Source organism: Canis lupus, chromosome 5 (genome assembly GCF_048164855.1).
Source record: "Canis lupus baileyi chromosome 5, mCanLup2.hap1, whole genome shotgun sequence".
NCBI lineage: Eukaryota > Metazoa > Chordata > Mammalia > Carnivora > Canidae > Canis > Canis lupus.
In genome coordinates, this window is record NC_132842.1 from 80,539,131 (window position 1) to 80,559,188 (window position 20,058).

Here is a 20,058-nt window from a genome sequence, read left to right on the forward strand (position 1 = left end):
CTGTGTGCCAAGCACCTACTATGGGCAGGCAGCGCTGCCATTCGCCCCTCCCGGCCGCGGGCACAAGGATGCGTGTCTGCATCTTCCCGGGGGTGGCATGCACTTTGCCACCCGTAATGCCCGGCTGCAGCTGCGTGGCCACCGGGTAGATCCGTGTCTCGTAGCAGTGACGGCAGAGCCGCACGCAAGGCGTTTCTTGACAGCTTCTGATGAGATCAAGGACGGACCGGCAGCCAGTCGTCTCAGGTTCAGGGAAATAGGGGTATTGGCTGTTCCGTGTCACTGGTCAGGAAACTGAGGCTCGGGGAAGCTAAATAATCCGCCCCAGTCTATACAGTCAGTAAGTGCTGGGCTGGGATCTGAACTCAGAAGGTATAATTCCGCAGGCCATTCTCCCCCTAGCACCTACCTAAGGGACCCCCGGCAGGGCCAGCGCGCTGCCTTTCCCGCCCCCGTGGTGCCTTCCCCTGCAGGCGGGCTCAGATGCTGGCCTGACTCCCTCGGAAAGCCTCTCTGTTGGGTGCGTCCAGCTGTCAACCGCTCCTGCACGGCCAGAGCTGCCCGGTTGTCCCGGAGGAGGCCCGGGTCTCAGAGTCGAGGGTGGTTCCTGCGGCCGGGCCCCTTACCTTGGCGCCGGGCCGCCCCGGGGCTGGGCGCGCACCCACCACTCTGACAGTGACCCTCCACCGTCTCCGGCGGCCACCCTCTGCCAGCCTCAGCCTCAGCCACCAGCCCCGGCCCCGGCCCCTTTCCTCCGGGGAAGGCGGGGCACGGAGGCTTGGAGCCAGCCCAGGCCGGGTGGAGCAGGGCCCAGCCAGCCCTCTCCTGGACCAAATTCAATTTCAAAGCTTAATGAGTTTGCAGAGGAGCCGGGTGAGCTCGCTGACGCCGCTCCTTGCCGGCTGGGTGGTTCCCGGCCGGGCCACCGAGCGCGCAGCGGCCTGAGCCGAGAGAGCCCTGGGCTCCATCGACAGTGGCGGGGGCACTGAACGAGTGAAAAATGTCAGAGCAAATTGCTCTTGACAGCGTTAATATCTGCACCTCATAGCAATAATTACATGTAAATAAATAGCAAAATCACACTCAGCTGGAGGCAGCTTGGGGAGGACAGACCAGCTGGGGACCCGAATGCTCTGCTCCAGCCTTTTCTTTCCCTCTTAGAGTCTCTGCTCCCCCCTCACCCTCAGCCAGAGTCTTGCCGCAGCCCAGAACGGGGACCTCAAGCTGCCCGGCCGCTCATATTAAAAACGGAAGGGGAAAAAGAAAACATTTGGGTGCCCCCCCCTTGTCCCCGCTTCTCATCCAGCTGTAGGGGAACGGCTGGAACGTGCAGCCTCCCTGCCTCTTCCTCTCCTCCCTCCCTAAGCATGTTGTTCCACCTGCGGGGCCTTTAGAGACGCTCGCCTCTGAAATCCACGTCTCTGCCCTGACCTCTATCCCGGGCACCCTGCTGGCCGCCTCCTGGCCTTGGCCTCCACGCGGCTGCCCCCATCCAGGTCCTCCTCCTGCCCTCTCTGCTCCTGTGAGCCTGTCACCCTCTCAGCCTCCCAGACCCCACACAGCCCCGTCATCTTCACCTCCCCGGCCGGTCCCGACACCCGCGCCGCCGCACCACATTGCACGCCCTGCAAAGTCACCAGCTGAACGGGGTGCAACTTCCCCAGTGGGTCAACCTGACGCGGTGCGGCCTGACGTCACCTGATGGTCAAACACGGCAGCACGGTGGTAAGAACACCAAGCGAGCGTGCGTGTCTGGGTTCCACGTCTGTGTCCCCACGGCCCCAAGGGAACACACTCGACCAGCAGCAGGGGTGCTTTGGAGAGAAGTTGAGAAGCCCGGTGGACAACCAGAGTCTCGCCTCTTGCTACACCACGTTTGGGGGCCTCCTGGTTTGCTGCTGGGCCTTTGTCTGCAAAAGTGAGGACCAGGTCCTCCCCGTGCGTGCATTCACAGTACTTAGCCACAGGCCTCTGGACGTGTTTGAGGGACCAGGAAGAGAAACACAAAGAAAGTGGAAGGGCTAGGAGGATGGGGAGGAAGGAAGGGAAGGGCGCAGGGCGGTGGGAGATGAGAGGTGGGAGGACGAAGCTGCTGCCCAGGCAGGTGATGCTCTTCAGATGAGCCCAGGTGTACTGCGGTGGCTGGATGTAATCCAAGGTTGCATTCCCACCCCCACCCCCTCCTCCAGAGGGACCAGGGGCCTGTCCTCCAGGGACCCAGCCTCCGTCTCACTTCCTGTCTGCACCGCACCGAGTTCCCACGAGCTGCCCCAGGAGGAGGAGTGGGGGGGGGGGGGTGGCCTCCAGCTACGTGGCTGCCCGGCCTGCCTTGCCTGCACAGGGCACGGAACGCAGGCTCCATTCTTCGCAAAACAAATACCTTCTCCAGAGCAGCCCCCTCGTCCCACACCGTCTTATTTAGTTCATCGACTAATCCACTTATCGAGGATAAAGCGCCTGTGAATCCCCATTTGATAAAAGCAGTCACAAAATTAGCAAAAATGTGCCCACGGCTCCGAAGTACCAAACAAACAAGAGGCTGGGGATGGCTGCGGAGAGATGTTGTCTCTCCTGGGTCCCCGGGGCCCCGAGAGATGCGGGAAGAGATAGCAGCTCTTTCACTGGCGCCGCAGGCTGCGCAGTTGATGCCAGGGGTTATTCGGGGAAGGGAGCCGGGCAAGGTGGGGAAGGAGCTGGGATGGGGTCCTGGCTCCACCCGACACTGCGCGCGCCCCGCCGCCAGCCCGGGGCCCCAGCTCCCAGGACAGCCCGACTCCCTGCCCGCGTGCCTCGCATACCTCCAGACCTGACCACCCGGCATCCCGGCTACCGGGGCTCTCCAGGGCCCGCTCCGTGCCGGGCAGCGTTCCTAGCCTTGCGTGCGTAACTGCTTCGCTCCTCGCTACAGCCCTGTGACATCGGTCCCCCTGCCATCCCTGCTGTATAGATCACAAAACGGAGGCACAGAGAGGTCAAGGCACTTGCTCAGGGTCACACAGCGCGTAGCCCCTGCCCCCAGCTGGAGAGTTAATTATCGAAAACGCTCCCATTCGACCCTGGCCAATCCCAACTCAACCTGCGACTCCAGCCATGGTCCCCAACCCCGGCTGACTGCAGTCCCCCGACCACCTGGCCCTGCCCCCCAACGGTTCACGGCCCCTTCCCTCCCACTGCACAGTCTTCAGGTTGCTGAAAGCCATATGCCCGCTCGGCTCAGCCAGGTGGGGAACCTGGTGGCTCAGTCGGTTGGGCGTCTGCCTTCGGCTCAGGTGGTGATCCCGGGGTCCTGGGATCGAGGAGCCTGCTTTTCCCTCTCCCTCTGCCTGCTACCCCCATTGCTTGTGCTCTCTCTCCGTCAAATAAATAAATAAAAGCCAACCAAACAAAAACCCCCAACCACCCAGCCAGGGTCAGCCTGCCCATCTGAGGGTGGCTTTGAGGAGGGGTCTTTTCTCTGCTCTTAGGGGCTGGAGAAGGTCCAGGAACAGGGAGGAACTGGAGGGGATTCCGGAAGGCTCGGTCCCTGTGCTGCCCACCCGGCCACCAGCTCGGCCTGGGGGGGAGGGGCTGGTCTCAGGCCCAGGGGACATTAATCACAGGGAGCACCTGTCAGGGTGGCATCTGGAACTAAAGGGAAACACTCGTCAGAAGGGCAGGACTTCTCACCCCAGGCTCCCGGGGCTCTGAGACCAGCCACTGCCCCGCCAGGAGGCCAGGGCTGGGAGCGGGGCATCTGGGGTTCAGCCCAGGAAGCCCCCTTTGCTTGGGAAAAGGCCGTGCCACGGACACCTGGACCGCAGGAGGCGGGGGGAGGCACAGAGCGGCAGGCTCCGGCGGCCGGGGCTGAAGGCACCTTCCTGCACCAGGAGGAAGCCACGGGCACGCAGCTGGGAGGCGGCGGGCTGGATTCACGCTGCGGGGCTGCTGCGTCTCCCTCCAGCTCCCTATCCCCACCCCCTCCTGTAAGTTCGTGTCCCTGAGTCCCCATCACGCCTTGCTCCCTGGCCTCCTGTGTTTGCTCTTTGTCCCCCATCCTTGTCCCTGTCCCTGCCTGCGCACCCCTCTGTGTGGCTCTGTCTCTCCTTCTCTCTCCTCCTGTTTGCCTCTCCCACTCTCTGGGTGTCTCTCTCTTGCTGTTTCTATCCCTCCATGCACTTCTCCCCCAGACTCTCTCTACCTCCCCTACTTGTCTCCCTCTCTCCCCAGCCCCTGCTGCTCCCTTTCCCCGGGGTTGTCTACACCAGCATCTTAGAGAGGCTCTCTCTGTGGCCCGTCAGCCTGTCCGTGCACCTCCCTGCCTCTCTGCCCATCACCCCTGCATACCTCCAGCAGGAGGTGCCTCCCGAATCAACCCTGGAGTTTCTTGCGGGCCTGAGCCCTCCACGCCCCCCGGGTGCCAGGCTCACACCCTGGTCCAGCTGGCTGTCACCATAGCTCAGGACTGCCCCTGGCCAGAGGAACCCTCAGCCCACCTCCGCTGGCCCCCTGCTTCTCCTCTGGGCCTTTCCCCCAAGACCCCTCCCGTAGGCCTCCCTCTGCTGACCAGGGAGTCCACTGAGTCACTGCCGGGAGCTCGCGGGGATTCTGAGAGCTGGGCAGTCGGGGAGGGCCCTTCAGCCAGTGCCTCTCAAACGTTCCTGCACACGTGAATCCCCTGGGAATCTCAAGTCCAGACCAGACCCAGAGCAGCCAGCCAGGGTCTCGTCCCGCCTCTGCCTGTCCTGGCAGCCCGGCACGGAGGACAGTTTAATCCCTGCCGCCCGGCAGACCTGGGTTTCGGTTGGATGCCAACACCATCCCCTGCCGCTGCTCTTGAGCTTTGCCTTTCTGAGTTTGCAAGACGGCCATGGCGATTCCACACCCTCAGGACTCGGCGAAGATCAAATCACGGAACAGGGCAAAAGTGCCTCGTGGAACCCCAGGCTCTAAACAAATGGACGACGTCATTGCCACGCTTACGGACAGTTATCTGTGCTGCTGAAAGCGCAACCCTGGTCCTGCTCCTTCTGGGGCCAAAGCAGGGCAGGACCCCAGTTGGGACAGCTGCTTCCTCCCTTGAGAGGGAGTGTGGGATCAGCTGGGGTCCAGGTCGGCACCGGGGGGGGGGGGGTCAGGAAGGACAGGGGGGTTAGGGGAGCTCAGGGAGGAGCATAATCTGCGGTGGGGAAGGGAAGGCAGGCCCTGAGGGAGGCTCGGGGCATCACTTCTCAATTTCAGCCTGGATGTGCCCCTTTGTCTAAGACACTTGACAGGGGCCCTTCCAGGACCTTAATCCTCCGAGCCCGGAGGTCAGACCCACTGTCTGGAGAGAGTGTCGCGTGCGTGCTGAGCCCTCACGCTCTGCTGGTCCCCAAGAGGCCAGCAGGATGGAGGGACGGAGCTGGGCAGGGGTGGGTCTTCCTCACGCATCCCACCCGGGTCTCTTTTTCTGGTGCTCGATGCTTGAGAAGAGGTCCCAGGGCTCTGTGTCAAAGCGGGCATTGCCCCTGCCGTGGGAGCAGAGGCAGAGATGAAGGTAGAGGCCGTCCATCCGGCCACCGCCACACCCGCTCGTGCCCTGGGAAAAGCGCTGTTAATCCCTGAGCCCTTCTAGGCAGTGAAAAGTGTGCCATTGCGGGTGTCCTTCCTAGTAAAAGGAGACGCTGGGTTAACTCTTTCTAGGATGCCTCCTGCCTGGAACATTGCTGGAGAAGGGATCTCAGTTCAGGTCAAACAGACCCTACCCAAAAAATAATTAAAAAAAAAAAAAAAAAAAAACAGGCCCTGAGATCCCTTCCCAAAGAAAGGGGAGGTCAGGGGGCTCTTGTGAGGCTGACGAGGTGAAAGCTCGCTAATCCAGTGCTTTGATAATCCAGGCTGCCTCGGACGGGGTCTTCTTTAAAATATGGATTCTCCTGGTGCCCCTGCAGACCCACAGCATCAGCCAGTCAGGGTGGAGCCTGCGAGTTAGATTTTTAACAGGCATTCCAGATCATTCAGATGCACAGGCTTAGGAATCACGGTCTCTACCAAATCGCCTGCACCGCGGAGAGAACCGGCTCTCCAACAGTCCCGGCAAACCCGGATTCTGCTGCTGCCCCCCCAGAAGCGGGGTGCTCCGTGCTTCACAAGACCACCCCTTCCATGCCAGCCTGGATGTGGACGTCCTGAGCTGAGTTCTGTCTCCCCACGACCACCCCCCTGCCACCAACAGGAACGTGCTGGCTCTCTCCGCCCCCAGGAGACAGCTCTGCAGAGGTTTCCGGTGGGACGGCAGAGGTTCCCTTTGGGCCTACTGTACAAAATCCGACCCCCTGAGCTCCCAAGTCGGACTGCAACTTGCCAGGGAACGTGGTTGGAAAGCACGGCTGGAGCAGGTGGTCAGTCCAGCTCAGCCAGGCCAGCCCTGAGAAAGGGGTTTCCCTTGGAGGAGGGTTCTGGGCTGGGGGGTCGTCACTGATACCCTCACACCCCATCCCTCTCCTTGTCAGGGGCACCCCCTCTTCTCTGGAGGCTTTTGGCTCCTGGTTTGCTTGCTTGCCTCTTGCAGAACTACCTGGGAGGAAGGTCCCTGAACGCAGGGAAGGGATGCTCGCGGTGTCCAAACGTGTCCATATTGGATCCCTACTATGGGCTAGGTTTGGTGGCAGAGACTACAGGCCACAGCATAACCTGGTCCTGGCTTTAGGGGGTGAGAGCAATATTCAGAAAGTTAGAATTCAGAGCCCAAACTGCTATGCTGGGAGGGGGTGTGGCCACCCAGCCGGTCAGGAAGGCTTCTTGGAGAAAGTGGCCTTCTGGGCGGAGACCAGAGAGATGGATGGGCTTGGCTGGGCCTAGAGAGGGTGGGGGAGCGAGTTCTAGGCGGAGGGACGGGCAAGGGCATTGGTGGAAGGGGACGGGATGGACAGAATGGATGCAAGGGGAGTGGGGGAGGAGCCCTGGCCCCTCCGAGGAAGGGAGGTCCTGCCTGGGCCTCTGTGTCCCCACCTTGTGCCCCCGAGTCACCGCCTCGCCTCCGTGTTCACCTGGACTGTCGGGTCGGGGCCGGGCGGGCGGCTGCGTTCGGGGGGCGACCAGGCTCGCGCTGCTCCCCGTCCTGGTCCCGGGCAGCGGGAATTAAGCAGGCCGCCGAGCCCGAGCGTCCTTATCTCGGGGAGACAGTTGTTGGGAATCACTTTGACTGAGTGGTTTTGTCTCCCCGCATTTTCCACTGTCAGGCGGCCTCGGGCCATGGATCAAAGGCGCGGCAGCGGCGTCAGCGGCGGCGGTGGCAGCGGAGCGGGGAGGGCCCCCCGCGCAGGATCGGCCAGCGATCCCCCCACCACTCCCCCACCCCCACCCCCACCCCAAGCCCCGGAACCGCGCCCAGCCCCCCACCCGGCCCGGAGCCCCTGGTCAGAGAGGGGGCGAGACATCCGGAAATGAGAGGAAGAGTGGAGAAGGATGAGAGATTAGGGGAAGGGAATGGGGCGCAGGGTTGGATTTGCAGAGAGAAGGAAGGAAAGGGGTCTGAGAACAGCCTTGGTACCTGTGGGGTGACAGATAAGGGGTGGGGAGACATGGGGTGCGGAGGGAGGAGCACAGGAAGGCAGAGAATTAGGAAGCTGAGGGAGGTGCCCAGAAGACATCCCAGGTTAATTTCCCATCAGCTGGGACCAAGGGAAAGTTCTGGGCTGAGTAGCAAGACACGGAGACAAGACTGGCTGGAGGATGAGGGAAGTGGGGGGCTTGGCTGGCTGGGCTGGGGTGCCAGGGAGTCTGTCCTCCCTCTAAAGAAAGCGCTGGGCTTCATCACTCACAAGGAAACAGGTGCCGAGTGGAAGTGACTGGCCCAGGCTGCATAGGAATGGGGGTGGCACTGAGGCCTGACCTTCCAAAGGTCACCCGCAGTGCTTGGGGGACGCTGGTCAAGATCTCAGATGCTCCCAGGAGCCCCAGGGGAGGAACGTCCTCCACTTGTTTCCTCCCCCATCAGCCAGTATCCTGCAGCCCAACTCCCTGGGGTGGCTCAGAGCACCTGTCCCCATTCCCAAAGGTGCTGGAGAAAAGTTCACAGCTGGGGAGAGGGCCAGGAGGGAGGAGGGGAATGCAAGGGTGGGGGGGATCATTAATTCTGCAACAGGAGATCTGAGGTCTGGCCCTGCCTCAACTCACCACGTGGCCTTGGAGCTCCCATCTGCAAATAGCTACCCCGAAGTGTGCCAGATGCCAACATGCTTTACGTATCTCAACGCGCTCATTCCTCAGACCACTCTGTGAGATGGGAACCCTTGCTAGCTCCACTTGACGGCGGGGGAAGCTGAGGCAGAGCAGAACCTCTTTGGAATCACACAGATAGGAAGTGACGGTGCTAGAGATTGGGACCAGGTGCAGGGACCCCAGAGCCCACGTCCTGACACCCCCGCTCTCTGGCCTCTTAGGGCACTGGGATTAGCTGAGATCAAAGAGTCACATTGAGGGCCGTCAAAATCTCACCAGCAAGGGGAAAACAGGCCACTTTTCATGCCATGGGCTGGGTGAGAGCATGGTCTCTGGGGCCAGGCAGGCTGGGTTCAAGTCCGGGGCCTGCCACATGTTAGTGATTTATCTCAGGCAAACGATTTAAACTGCTTGGTCCCTCTGTCCCCCCCATTTGTGAAGCCCTCCCCTCCCAAAGGAGACGGTGCAAAGATTAAATGAGCTGGTTCACATGACGGGCTTAGCATGGCATCTGGCCTGTGGTTAAGTGCTCCGAAAAAGAGAGCAATTATATTTTATGTAGTATTTGTCTAGTAACACAAGCACTTCTAATACACCGATCAAATGTGATAAATGCCCAGAGAAAGCACAACTAACCCACCATGCGTGAGCAAAGGCATCCCGGAAGGTGGCCAAGTCTTAAGGAATAAGCAGGAGTGGTTTTGAGAAGACGAGGTGCTGGAGAAGGAGTCCCGGCAGAGGGAGCAGCGGGCAAGACATCCCAGGGGCAGGGGAGAGCGGGGGACCCTCAAAGTCACCCTGCCTGTCCTGGTTGGGGTGCTATCCGGCCTCCCAGGTCCCGTCGCTGGCCATACCGGCGGCCTCCCTCCCGCTGGGGACCCCAGGGACTGGCCTGAGCTGCTCGGCACGTCTGCCCACTGTATTAATTGCTAATCTCCCTCATTTTCTTCCCCTCTCTCTGCCGGGACTATCTCATTCCAAGCCCCCGTGCTAATCAGAAAGAAGGACAAATCCGCTATCTGCATTCTTTCCCACCGAACCAGGCTGCTCTGGGAGGCTAAAGCCCTGGCCTGCTGGGAAGCCCAGAAGGCCCAGGCTGGGGCCCCACGAGGATGAGGAGGAGGTGCAGGACACAGAGGAGGGCCAGCCCCTGCCCTCAGATCTAGAGGCTGGGACTCACATGCCCGTACAAAGAATCCACAGAAATCACAGACTCTGAGCAGGACGGTTCCTTACTAACAAGTGGTCCATGTCTTTCGTGGCACAGATAGGGATACTGAGGCCCAGAGGGGAGGCATCTACCAAGGTCACACAGTGGGTGAGAAGCAGAGCCCGCAGGGAGCTCGGATCTCCTGAATTCCCCAATTGGCTAAGCCAGACCTCCAGTCCCAGAAAGGAAATGGCCAACGCAGAGGATGGACATCTCTCATTCAGTTTCTAAGGAGGGCAGGGAGGAGCAGAGAGGAGAAAGCTGTCACTTACTAAGCTCTTACTATATGCCCGGCATGGGGCTAGGTGTTTCCCACGAGCAAGGTCTCATTATTGCGCATACACATGGCCCCGTGTTCCTACAACCCACTAAGCCGGAGAAATGAATTCTGATCCCTCCCTGCAAGGTGAGTAGTAGCGGCCCCATCTTCTAGCTGAGGAAACCGAGGCTCAGAGAGCTCGTGTAACTTGCCTGTGGTCACACAGCAAGCAAGTAGAGAACCTGGTATCTGAACCCCGGGCTGTATGATCCTTCCCCTTGCCCACGCTGCATCTGCATCAGACACTGGGTTAGGACTCGCGGCAGGATTTGCTGCTGTCCGGTCAGCACCAGCTCTTACCCCTTCCCCGAGGGGTACTGTCTCCCCTGAAATGGACTTGGTTAGAGAGAGACAGCCGTGGACATGTCTTTTTTGAGCCTCCCTGTATGCTGCGTTAATCACAGGAGCTAGGGAAACAAACTTGAAGGGAGTCGTAGGTAATGACATCCAAGTACCAACCGAAAGGATCAGCTGCCTCAAAAGCCTTTTGGAAAGAAAGCGCAGCTGCGTGTAATCAGGGTGCACACGGCTGGGGGCTCACCAGCGGCGGCTGGAGGCCTACTACGTGCCAGACGCCGAGTTCTGACACCAAAATGAATCACCAGGCACTGGACACTGCTGCCTCGCCTGAGGCCCTACTGAAGAGCATGGTCCCTGCCATCAGGTCGGTCCATGGGAGCATCCAGGCTCCCCTTCGCCACTTGGTAGTGCCAGGCCTCACTCTGCCCGTGGGAGGTTTGCACCCATACCTTCTCAAGGTGTAAAGCCCAGGTTGCTGTGCATGTTCCCATGGTGGGCAAAAAAGAGGCCCATAGCAGCTCTGAGAGCGGCCCCCGATGCACATCTCGTGTCCAGACTCAGAGACATGGACCTAAGATGCTATCTTTCCAGAATCCCACCTGGTCCTCTAAGAAAGGGCCAGGGTTACCCTCCTACATCGCCCTCGATGATTTAAAAAAAAAAAGACCCTACAGTCACCCTGGGGGGGGGCAGTTCATTGCTTATTACAGAAGCACTACACCCCCCCAAGTTCTTGGCAGTTCCATAGGGATGACCTGCCTCCCTCAACCACAGTCTAGAAAGTTCCTGATCCTAGCTCGCCTCCCCTGCCCCCATCCCCTCCACCCAGGAAAAAGGGGCGCGAAAGGCAGAGAAATAAACAGGGGTCTGTTTTCACAGGAGATGAGGCTCTGTCCAGGCCTCTCCCTGTGGACTGGAGCTGAGCCTCTGATTGACGTGAGCAGGTGGTTTTGTTTGGCGAGGAGCTGCCAGGGGGGAAATAACTCAGCTTTTCCCACTGAGGTAGGTTAACATGGACAAAGGCAGAGCTGGATGTGAGAGCAGGATCTTGGCAGGGTCTGTCCCTCCGGGGGCTGGCAGGGCTCAATGATGCCCAGGGCCCCACGGCCGGTTCTCTGAGCTTTATGGCTCATCCCTGTTCCAGGGCCGTTCTGGCTGGGAGTCAAGGGGAAAGGGCACTTGGGGTGTGAGGTCGCCTGATGAGCCGAGTGGACACCATCGGGGCTCCAAGGAGAGGCTTGTGGCACAGGGGTCTCTGGGAGAAACCGGGTATGGTGAAAACCAGTTGGGGAGGCCAGATGCTGCCAAATGGCATTTGGCTTCCAGGCCAAGAGAATGTGGCCAAAGACTCTGGCCCTTCTCACCCCTGAGCCCTGACCCCACGCCGTCACCATCGTTCATGGTGAGAAGTGGGTATGTGGGTGGGTGGGGTGAGTCAGCTCTTCCCTGATCCTGGGGAAAACCACTCGGGCTCAGAGCCACGTCCGTCCAATCTGAGCCAGTCACTCCTTCCACCCTTGCTCATCTTCTCCGGGGGCCCGAGGGAGGGGAGAGCGGAGACAGCCTTTCCTGTCTTTTCTGCAGAAAAGGGGGCTCCCTGCACCCAGCATCCTCTCTTCCCAGGACTGGGGTCAGGGGGACATACTGCACTGTCCTGGACTAGAAACCAGCTCAGACATTTTCCAACGAATGGAAGGGAGGGTAGGAGAGGGAGGAGGGAAGCGATGGAAGAGACGGGAAGGGAGTCAGGTAGAGTTGGAGGCCAGGGCCCAGATGTGGGGTTGGGGGGATGGGGTAAGGATAAGCGTTTATTAAGCATCTACTATGGACCAGGCACTTTAGTCAAATTCTCCCTTTGTCCTCACAGCACCCCCTGAGACGTAGGGACTATCACTCCCGTTTTTCAGATGACAAAGATGAGGCCCAGAGAGGTTAAGCAAGCTGCCCCAGAGCCACACAGCAACTCAGGAAACGGGAGAACCAGAGCTCCACCCCGGAGCTGCTTGTTGGCGATGGGCCGGCCGTGTAGTTTCTCTTGCCCTCCCCGCTTTCCTCCTGCTTGGGGGTGGGGGGCTGCAGGAGAGACCCCCGGGGAGAGAGCAAGCCTGGAAGGGATCCTGAGAAGGACGGGGGAAGGAAGCCGGAGGCAGAAGCAGCGCCCAGAAGGGAGGAGAAGGAAGGGCTGGGCGGGGCGCAGAGTCTTGCTCACTCGGCTGGGGGCTGGGGTTAAAGCCCCGTGTTCCTACAACCCACTAAGCCGGAGAAATGAATTCTGATCCCTCCAAAACCCAACCTTGGAAAATGTGCGAGAGAAGGGTCTCCTTTCAGGGGAGCAGGAAATCCTCCACACCTCCTCCCGATGCCCCGGTAATGCCAGGATGTCCCCAATCTGCTTTGAGGAATGGAGAGATTAAGAATAATAAAAAAATTGCAATAAAATACGTGTGAAGGAGGGGGTAATTGTGGACAAACGCAGCATTCAAATTCATTTTTCAGCTCTTTTACACACCATTTCAATCTTATTTTCTGCTTGTTAATGAGATCTTGTTGCCTGGGCTAGGCAAAACCTTCCAATATCGGGACGTAATTGCACATAATTTTCTCTCCTACCAGTGATTTGCATCAGTTTTTTAAAAATTCTGGGCTATTTAACACCCCACCATCCCCCTCCCCGTCTTCCTGCCTACAAATCTCCCACTCCCTCCTCCTTCCTCGTCCCTGGTCCAGCAAGACTCATTTTAAATGCTTATTATAAACGCAGTGTCGCCAATAAAGAGAAAAAAAAAAAAACACAAGAGGAAGTGAGAGGGGAGAGAAACACAGGCAGCTTCCAGGGCCCACCGCATGAGGGGCACAGCTCGGGTCCCCAGAGCCAGCGGACGCATCCCGCTGAGGGTCAGCGCGGGGCCGTGTTAGAGTCCTGCCTCTGCCGCTCAGCCTCTCCGTGGCCCGCAGCAGGTTACTGACCCTCTCTGAGCCCGCATCCCCAGGCCGAGGGGGTCTGCGGAGCTTGAGGGACTTCGTAGAGCCCACGTGCTCCCATGGGATGCGGCGCCCTGGAGGTATTCAGCTGGTGGAGGGTCTCCCCTTGCTGGCTTGGCTCCCCCGGGGCCCTCCAAGGATGCCGGGGGGGCAATCTGCTGTGGCGAAGCGATCGGGACACCCCGCTCGTAAAGAAATTGAAATAAAGCCTCGAGCTTTACTCCTGCCCGTTTTAGGAAGAAGGGAAAGCTGAGCATGTGATGATTCGGATCCTGACCCTGCCTATGCCCCGTGGCTGCAGACCTGAGCGTCACCAGCAAGGAGCACAGGACCCACCTGGGGGGGGGGGGCAGGGGGCAGATATGATGGAGCAGCGAGCACAGCGGGCTCTGGAGGCAGACCCTTCTAATCCTGGCTCTGCCACTTTCCAGAACCTACCACCGAGCCTGGCACAGGGTAGGCACATGGATGGATGGATGGATGGATGAGCCTGGACAAGTCGGTCTCATCTGTAAAGTGAAGGTCACAATATATGACCAAGCCTCCGGGAGTGAAAGTGGCTACAGCATGTAGCTCCGCCCAGGCCCGCCTGCCAGAAGCATCTATTCCACATTAACTGTCACCGTAGTGCGGGCAGAAGAGGGAAAGGAGGAAAAAGCGTTAAGGAGCCCAAAAGGACAAAGAGGCTTGTTTCACTGTGTTCGCGGCCGTGTGAGTCGCCCCACACTTAGGGAGGACCCTTCGTTAGTTCAGCGTGGGGGGAAATAGTCACGATCCCTCTTCCAGGTTCCTCCCAGACAGGAGCACGGAACGCGATGAACATGGGACGTTACAAAGGAGTGACAGGAGCGGAGGTGGTGAGAAAGGAACACCCCCTTTCTGAGAGGCAGTGGCAGGAGCCCTTGGCTGGGGGTTTGGGGCTCTGGGGCCTGGTCCCGGCCCTGCCGCTAACCCGACTATGATTTAGGGCCGTATTCTCTCCCCCCGCCCCCCGCCACCCATCTGGGCCTCAGTTTCCACTTCCAACTCTGAGAGAATCTGCCTCTAAAAGGCCTGGGGGAAGAAGGAAGCTCAGGCCAAGGGCTGCCCACCCCGCACCCCCATACCCATGAGGACCCTGAAGAAGCCCTGGCACAGGGCACCCTGCCCGAAACGACACAACCACCCTCCTCTCCTGGGTCTTTGCTGGGACTTTGGAGGGTGAGCAGCTGTGAGTGACTTTCTGAGCCTGTCTCCCCTCAAACTGGGAGCTCTCCAGCACAGCACTGGCTGCTATGGTCACCCCAGGGCATCTAAGGACAGTTTTTTCCGCTTCTGACTGTGAGCTCCCGAGGATGGGAGTGCACGGAGTCCTTCTTCTCTCGGACCAGGGGTCCCTCAGGGCAGGAGCTGTGTCTCCCCCATCAGACTGGGCAATGCCTAAGGGCAGGCATCCCAAGGGACCTGTGCATAGGTGTCCCCTCTGTAGCCCACTACCCTACCGGTGTGCCAGCATCACGTTACTCACTGCCATTCGGGCCACAGAAGCTTCCTGTTGCCCTAAGCTGTCCTGAGCTGTCTTCTAGAAGTGGTTTCCAAGGACCTCAGCCTAGGGGGTCTGTGGATCCTGGTTCCCAACATCTCGAGGGCAGTAACCGACCCTCGAACAACTTGGGTTTGGACTTCATGGATCCATTTAATATACTCTGCCCTGGATCCTGGCTCTCACACGACACATAGCTAGGGAGGGAGGGCCCACCCCACCCGGTGCCGGGCGCTCTAATGAACAAATACGGGACGGCGCGGGAAATGTATTTTCTCTTCCTTTTGCTTCTCTTGGTAACATTTTCTCTAGTTTGCTTCCGTGTAAGAAGACAGGATAAAAGGAACAGAGCCTATAAACTAGGGACGCCTGGGTGGCTCAGGGGTTGAGCGTCTGCCTCTGGCCCAGGGCGTGATCCTGGAGTCCTGGGATCGAGTCCCGCATCGGGCTCCCTGAGGGAGCCTGCTTCTCCCTCTGCCTGTGTCTCTGCCTCTCTGTGTCTCTCATGAATAAATAAATAAATCTTAAAAAAAAAAAAAAAGAACCTACAAAATAGGTGTCAGTGCGCTGTGTGTCTCCTCAGTAAGGCTTCAGGGCAACAGCAGGTTATTTGTGAAGTTTTTTCGCGGGGGTCAAAAATTATAGATGGATTTTCAACAGTGGGGGGGGGTGGTCGACACCCCTCATCCCCATGTTGTCCAAGGGTCAACTGCACTGGTTTCCTTGCAGCTCTTCAGGAGGACCCCGTGCACAAAGCTGGGGACGTCCGCGTGCTGAGAGCCTAGTCCCGGATCGCGGGCTTTGCGGGTGGTTGCAGGGCTGGGCTACGAGGAAACCAAGCCTCCTCCGTGTCTGAACCTCTCAGAAGGCCTCTGCGCGTGGGACTCAACTCTGCCCGTTGCCCACTAGCCTGAGGTCCTGGCCTCGGTCTTCTCATCCAAGACATGGGTTGAATGAGCTTCCCCCTCCGCCAAGCCAGAGGGGAGAGGATTTCTTCTCGCTGCCAGCCAGCCTCCCAAAAAGAGGGGGAGCGTGCACGATCCTGAGGCAGGAGGGCAGTGCCAGTTACGATCTCAGGCTCTAGCAAGGGGGGAGCCGAATCCTGGCTTTTGCTGCCCAAGTAGTGAGTGTACAGGAAACCCTCGGAACAGGGTCCGAGTCACGGGGGCTCGAAAGTCTAGCTGTCCTTGTCAAAGCGGTATTAGACACGTTGCACGAACTTGCTGGTTTTTCGTGTATTGCCTGTCTGTCCTGCTCCACGCCAGCTCCGCTAGGGCAGGGGCTTCATCCCTTGCGTTCACTGTGCCTAGCCCAGTGCCTGGCACACAGCAGGCACTCCATACATAACTGTTATGCCAGAGCCAGGGTCCAGGGCAGAGCTGAATAAATGGCTTTTCCGTGGGATTCTGCTGGGCATTCTCTCCGTGGAGTCTCTGAGGCTTGACAGCTCCCACTTCCCAGGCTGGGTCTGAGACCAGGACCTGGGTCAGGCCCTGGGAAGGGGCACTTCTCCAGGCAGCAGCAAACTGGCCAGTGTGATGAGCAGGTGCTCAGCAGAGCCCCAACTTCAGCCCCCAACAGAATCCTCCTGGGCTTTTGTAAGAACAAGGGCCAAGGCCAAGGCCAAGGGTGGCAGGGGTGGGGACCAGCAGTCCCGGGTGAGGGGATACGTGCCAGCCCCACAGGCCAGGTGGAAGCCCCATCCCAGACAGAGCCCACCCCATCCCTCTTGCCCAGGTGGGCTCTGGAGAACCTCCCTGCTGTCGGGGGGACAGGCCCTAGGAAGAGGATCTGTCCTGGTGGAGAAGGCCTCTCCCCACCCCTCCCGAGCCCACAGAGACGTGCCGAAGATGTGCAGTGCAGCTGCTCCGAGGGAGGACAGAGCATCCCAGGACTCACAAGCAGCAGGAACTTTTGTACAGACCCAGAAACGCCCCCTTGCTGCCTCCTTCCTCGGGGAAGCGTCAGAAGCTTAACCCCGGCAGTTCACATGGACAGAAGCACACCCAGCCTGCCCTCCGGTCCGCCCCGCGCGCAGCCCCCTCTCCCTGCCAGCAGCTGTTCACCTCCTGGTCCCCTCTGCCCCTGTCAGACCCTCCATCTGTCTTCGCACCTTTGGTGGGAACCTCTGGGCAAGTCTCCGGAGTTGGCCCAATCCATCATGTCCTCATAACCTCCCCGCCTGGAGCGTGGGGAGGAAGCCTCCCCAGGGCCTCAGGGAGGAGAGGTGAGGGTCCAGCTCCGGCAGGGAGAAGGTCGGGCTACTGGCCGCTCACAGCAAGGACTGGGTTCTTTCCTCCGCTCTCCCTCCCTGAGGCTTGTTCTGGGCCCAAACAGTGCATGGGGCATCCTCACTCTTTATCCCATCGCTGAGCCACGCTCCAGAAGCCGGGGGCCCCTTATTTGCTTGCCTCTCCTCTGCCCTGTGACAAAACTGCCCCTCTGTGGGGGAGGAACCTCAGCCCACGCTGAGTCAATGGGCTGCGAGGAACCGTAGTCAGCGAGCCAGGTGCCGGCACTCTCGGCTCTGGTTCGGCTAATGTGTCCCGGGCCCCCATCCATGGAGCGAGAAGGCGGGCCCACACGATCTCGGCATCCCGCTTCAGATTTCCAAGTGCTGCTCCTCCAACCTGTTTCGTACCGTGAGGCCAGGCCTGGACCACATCCCCACGGCCATGGTTGTGGTCACCCAGCTCTGAGTTCCTGTCCTGTCTGTCTCCAGACTCTGGAAGGTTGGCTCAGCCAGTTTGTCCTCAGTACCAACGACATGGAAGCCGCGGCTTTGAACCCCAAAGAGGCTAACTAGGTTCCAGCGGGTCAACATTCTGCTCGGCAGGCTGCGTCACCCCTGCCCCATAACACGGGGCCCGAGAGGACTTGGAGCATCGCTGTTAGGAGCTCTGCGCTCAGCAGCTCCTGTTCCCTGGCCCTCAGCTCTGCCCCGGACCTGGCCTAAGTGCTTTATGCTCGTCCGCTCGTACCATCCTCAACAGCCCCATGAGATAGAAGCTGGTGTCATCCCCGTTTCACGGATGGGAAAAATCGAGGCAGAGAGACGGAAAGGGATCTTCCCCATAAATAAATGACGACACTAACATGCAGTTGGCTCTCAACCACGCTCCCTAACAGAGGTGAACAGCGATGAACCCAAACCACGCAGAGAACTGACATTCCTGGGAAGGTTTTAGAACAGGGTTTGGTGATTTTTTTTCTGTCAGGGCCAGACAGCAAATATTATTTGCCTCATGGGCCATGAGATCTGTTTAGAAATCCCTCAGCTCTGGTGTTGTACCCCCCAGAGCTGCCATAAATATGTAAATAAATGGGCATGGCTGTGCATCAATAAAGCTTTATTGACAAAAACAGGAAGCTAAATGGATACGGGCCGGGGGGGGGGGGGTGCTGTAGCTGACCTTCCCTTTAACTCTCTTTTTCCTTCAAGTAACAGGTTTCTCATACGAATTGTATTATCCTGGCAATGGAGGGGGGGTGGTTGGCAAGAGGACCGATGTCTGTTTGGCCCCTATTTCGTGCCGGGCTCGGTGCTAAGGCTTCGGCCCGTCAGCGTGCTGAATTCAGAGAACACCCTTCCTAGGAGGTTAGCAACACCTAGTTTAATGGCTCTTTAGTTCGGCGATGGATAAACAGAGGCTCAGAGATGCTAACTTCCCAATGCCCTGTGCAGTGGAGCTGGGATTTGAGCCCCCCACCCCACCCCCCAAGCCTCCACGTTTCCTGCTGAGCTACAGCTGTTCCGAGGAGCTTGCACCACGCATGTTCCCTCAGAAGGTGGGAGGCAGGGTGAAACCAGCTTTGGATTTAATTCTTTCCTCCTTGGATATTTAGAGTCTGCTGAAGCCACAGAAAGGAACCCTCAAAGTCACGAGGATCACCGAGCCCTGCTCCCCAAGCCCACCAGTCCCCACCAGTGGCCTCGGCTCTGTCTTTCTGAGTTGATCTAAGTGGGCGGGAGGGGCTCATGACTTCTAACAGCAGGGGCAGGAGGCGAGGGACCCCACCAGCAACCAATGGTGCAGGAGTCAAGGAGCTCCAAGACCCACGGGGAGCAGAGTTCCCAGCCTGGAACCTCAGCTGTGTTTCCCTCCGCCGGCGGGATGCGGTCCTGCCTTGCACTCAGAGGTCAGTCCCGGGGGAAAGGCAAGAGATGGAGCCCAGGATGGAACCCAGGCAGGAAGGACTCCCGGTTCTAGAACAAAGCCCGAACCACAGTCCGGATCCCGTGGGAAAGGGAACAAGGCTTCCCCCAATGCGCTGTCTGAAAATGCCTGGCTCTCCCGGCCCGAACAGCCCCGAGGTGGGTGGGGGGCCAGGTTCAGAAGCTCTGAGGGGGCACGTCTATAATGCAGTACGTGTTTCCAGAACAAACCCTTTCTCCATATCTGCCTGCTGGGTCACCCAGGCCCGCAGCCTGCTGAAGATAAACCCAGGGCATAGGACCCCAGATACTGACCAGCGAGGGTGGAAGGAGCACCCCCCTTCCCACTATAACTCTCTCAAGGTACCCGAGAGCCCGTGGCTTGCCGGACACCAGTCTGGTGAGGCCACCTACCTGGGGGGACAGGCCGTTGCTGACGGGGTTCATGTGGTTGGAGGACGCCGCCGGGTTCATGAAGCTGTCCGAGTAGCTGGAGAAGCTGTGGCGGGCTCCGTAGGCCGAGCTGGTGTCCGCGGCTGCGGCGGCCGCCGCCAGCCCCCCCTGGTGCATGGTGGACGGCGGGAGGGGCTGGGGCCGGTGCACCGTGCTGCCCCCGTCTGCGGAGAGACGCGGGAGAGGGCCTGAGCGGGTGGCCCCAGCCCAGATGGTGGGCATCAAGGGGCAGGGAAAGAGCCACCTGCTTGGAGAACGAGCCACGAGCCTCCTCCTCCCAGTTTCCATCCAGTGGAGGGAAGGGGGGGACCAGCTACTCCCACTGCTCAGGACGGGACAAGCTGGCTTCTGGGCAGGACAGGCACTAGGGACCAGCCGAGTCTTGGCCGACGGCTAACCAACGTTCCACATAAGCTCGAGGCAACTGGGCACCAGTCATGTTGCTCTGCGTCTGGCACATAGTAGGTGCTCGATAAACGTCACCTGGACTCGAAGTCAGACCTTGCTGGGGACTCTCTTAATCTACCCAGGCCTGTCCCTGTGCCCAGCGTTTTGTGGCCACCAACCATTTGCCAGGGGCCTTTGCAAGTATAAGGGTATGAAGCAAGAATACGAGTCCCATTTTACAGACGAAGAAACCGAGGCTTGGTGGGGTCGGGGCACTGGTGCAAGGTGACAAGGCCAGTGAGTGGTGGGGCCAGCGTCTGAGCTGCTCTTCTGTTTCCAGCTGGGGGGCCGCTGTTCTGCTCTGTTAGGGTTCCTCCTCGCAGCCTTCTAGGCCATGCGACAATCATCCTCTATTTTTCATCAGAAATCATAGGGAGGGGGAAAAATCCTAGGGAGGGTCCCCTGGCTCTCTCCTCGGCTTCCAGAACTCCAGCCTGCCGGCCCTTATGGAGGAAGCAGGTGGAGGGGGACTTCATGAGTCAGATGTT

The 20,058-nt window shown here is 59.3% G+C and overlaps 1 protein-coding gene across 1 annotated transcript in view; it reads right to left on the bottom strand.

Annotated features, from left to right (window-relative positions):
- The window catches only part of PAX7 (paired box 7), a 100,308-nt gene that overhangs the window by 20,833 nt on the left and 59,417 nt on the right, over positions 1-20,058 (bottom strand). The window contains exons 7-9 of the mRNA XM_072828453.1: positions 19,085-19,287; positions 1,447-1,625; positions 20-206 (exon numbers count right to left, since the gene is read on the bottom strand). Coding sequence (XP_072684554.1) covers positions 20-206; positions 1,447-1,625; positions 19,085-19,287 — 569 coding nt within the window. The remainder of the gene's footprint in view (positions 1-19; positions 207-1,446; positions 1,626-19,084; positions 19,288-20,058) is intronic.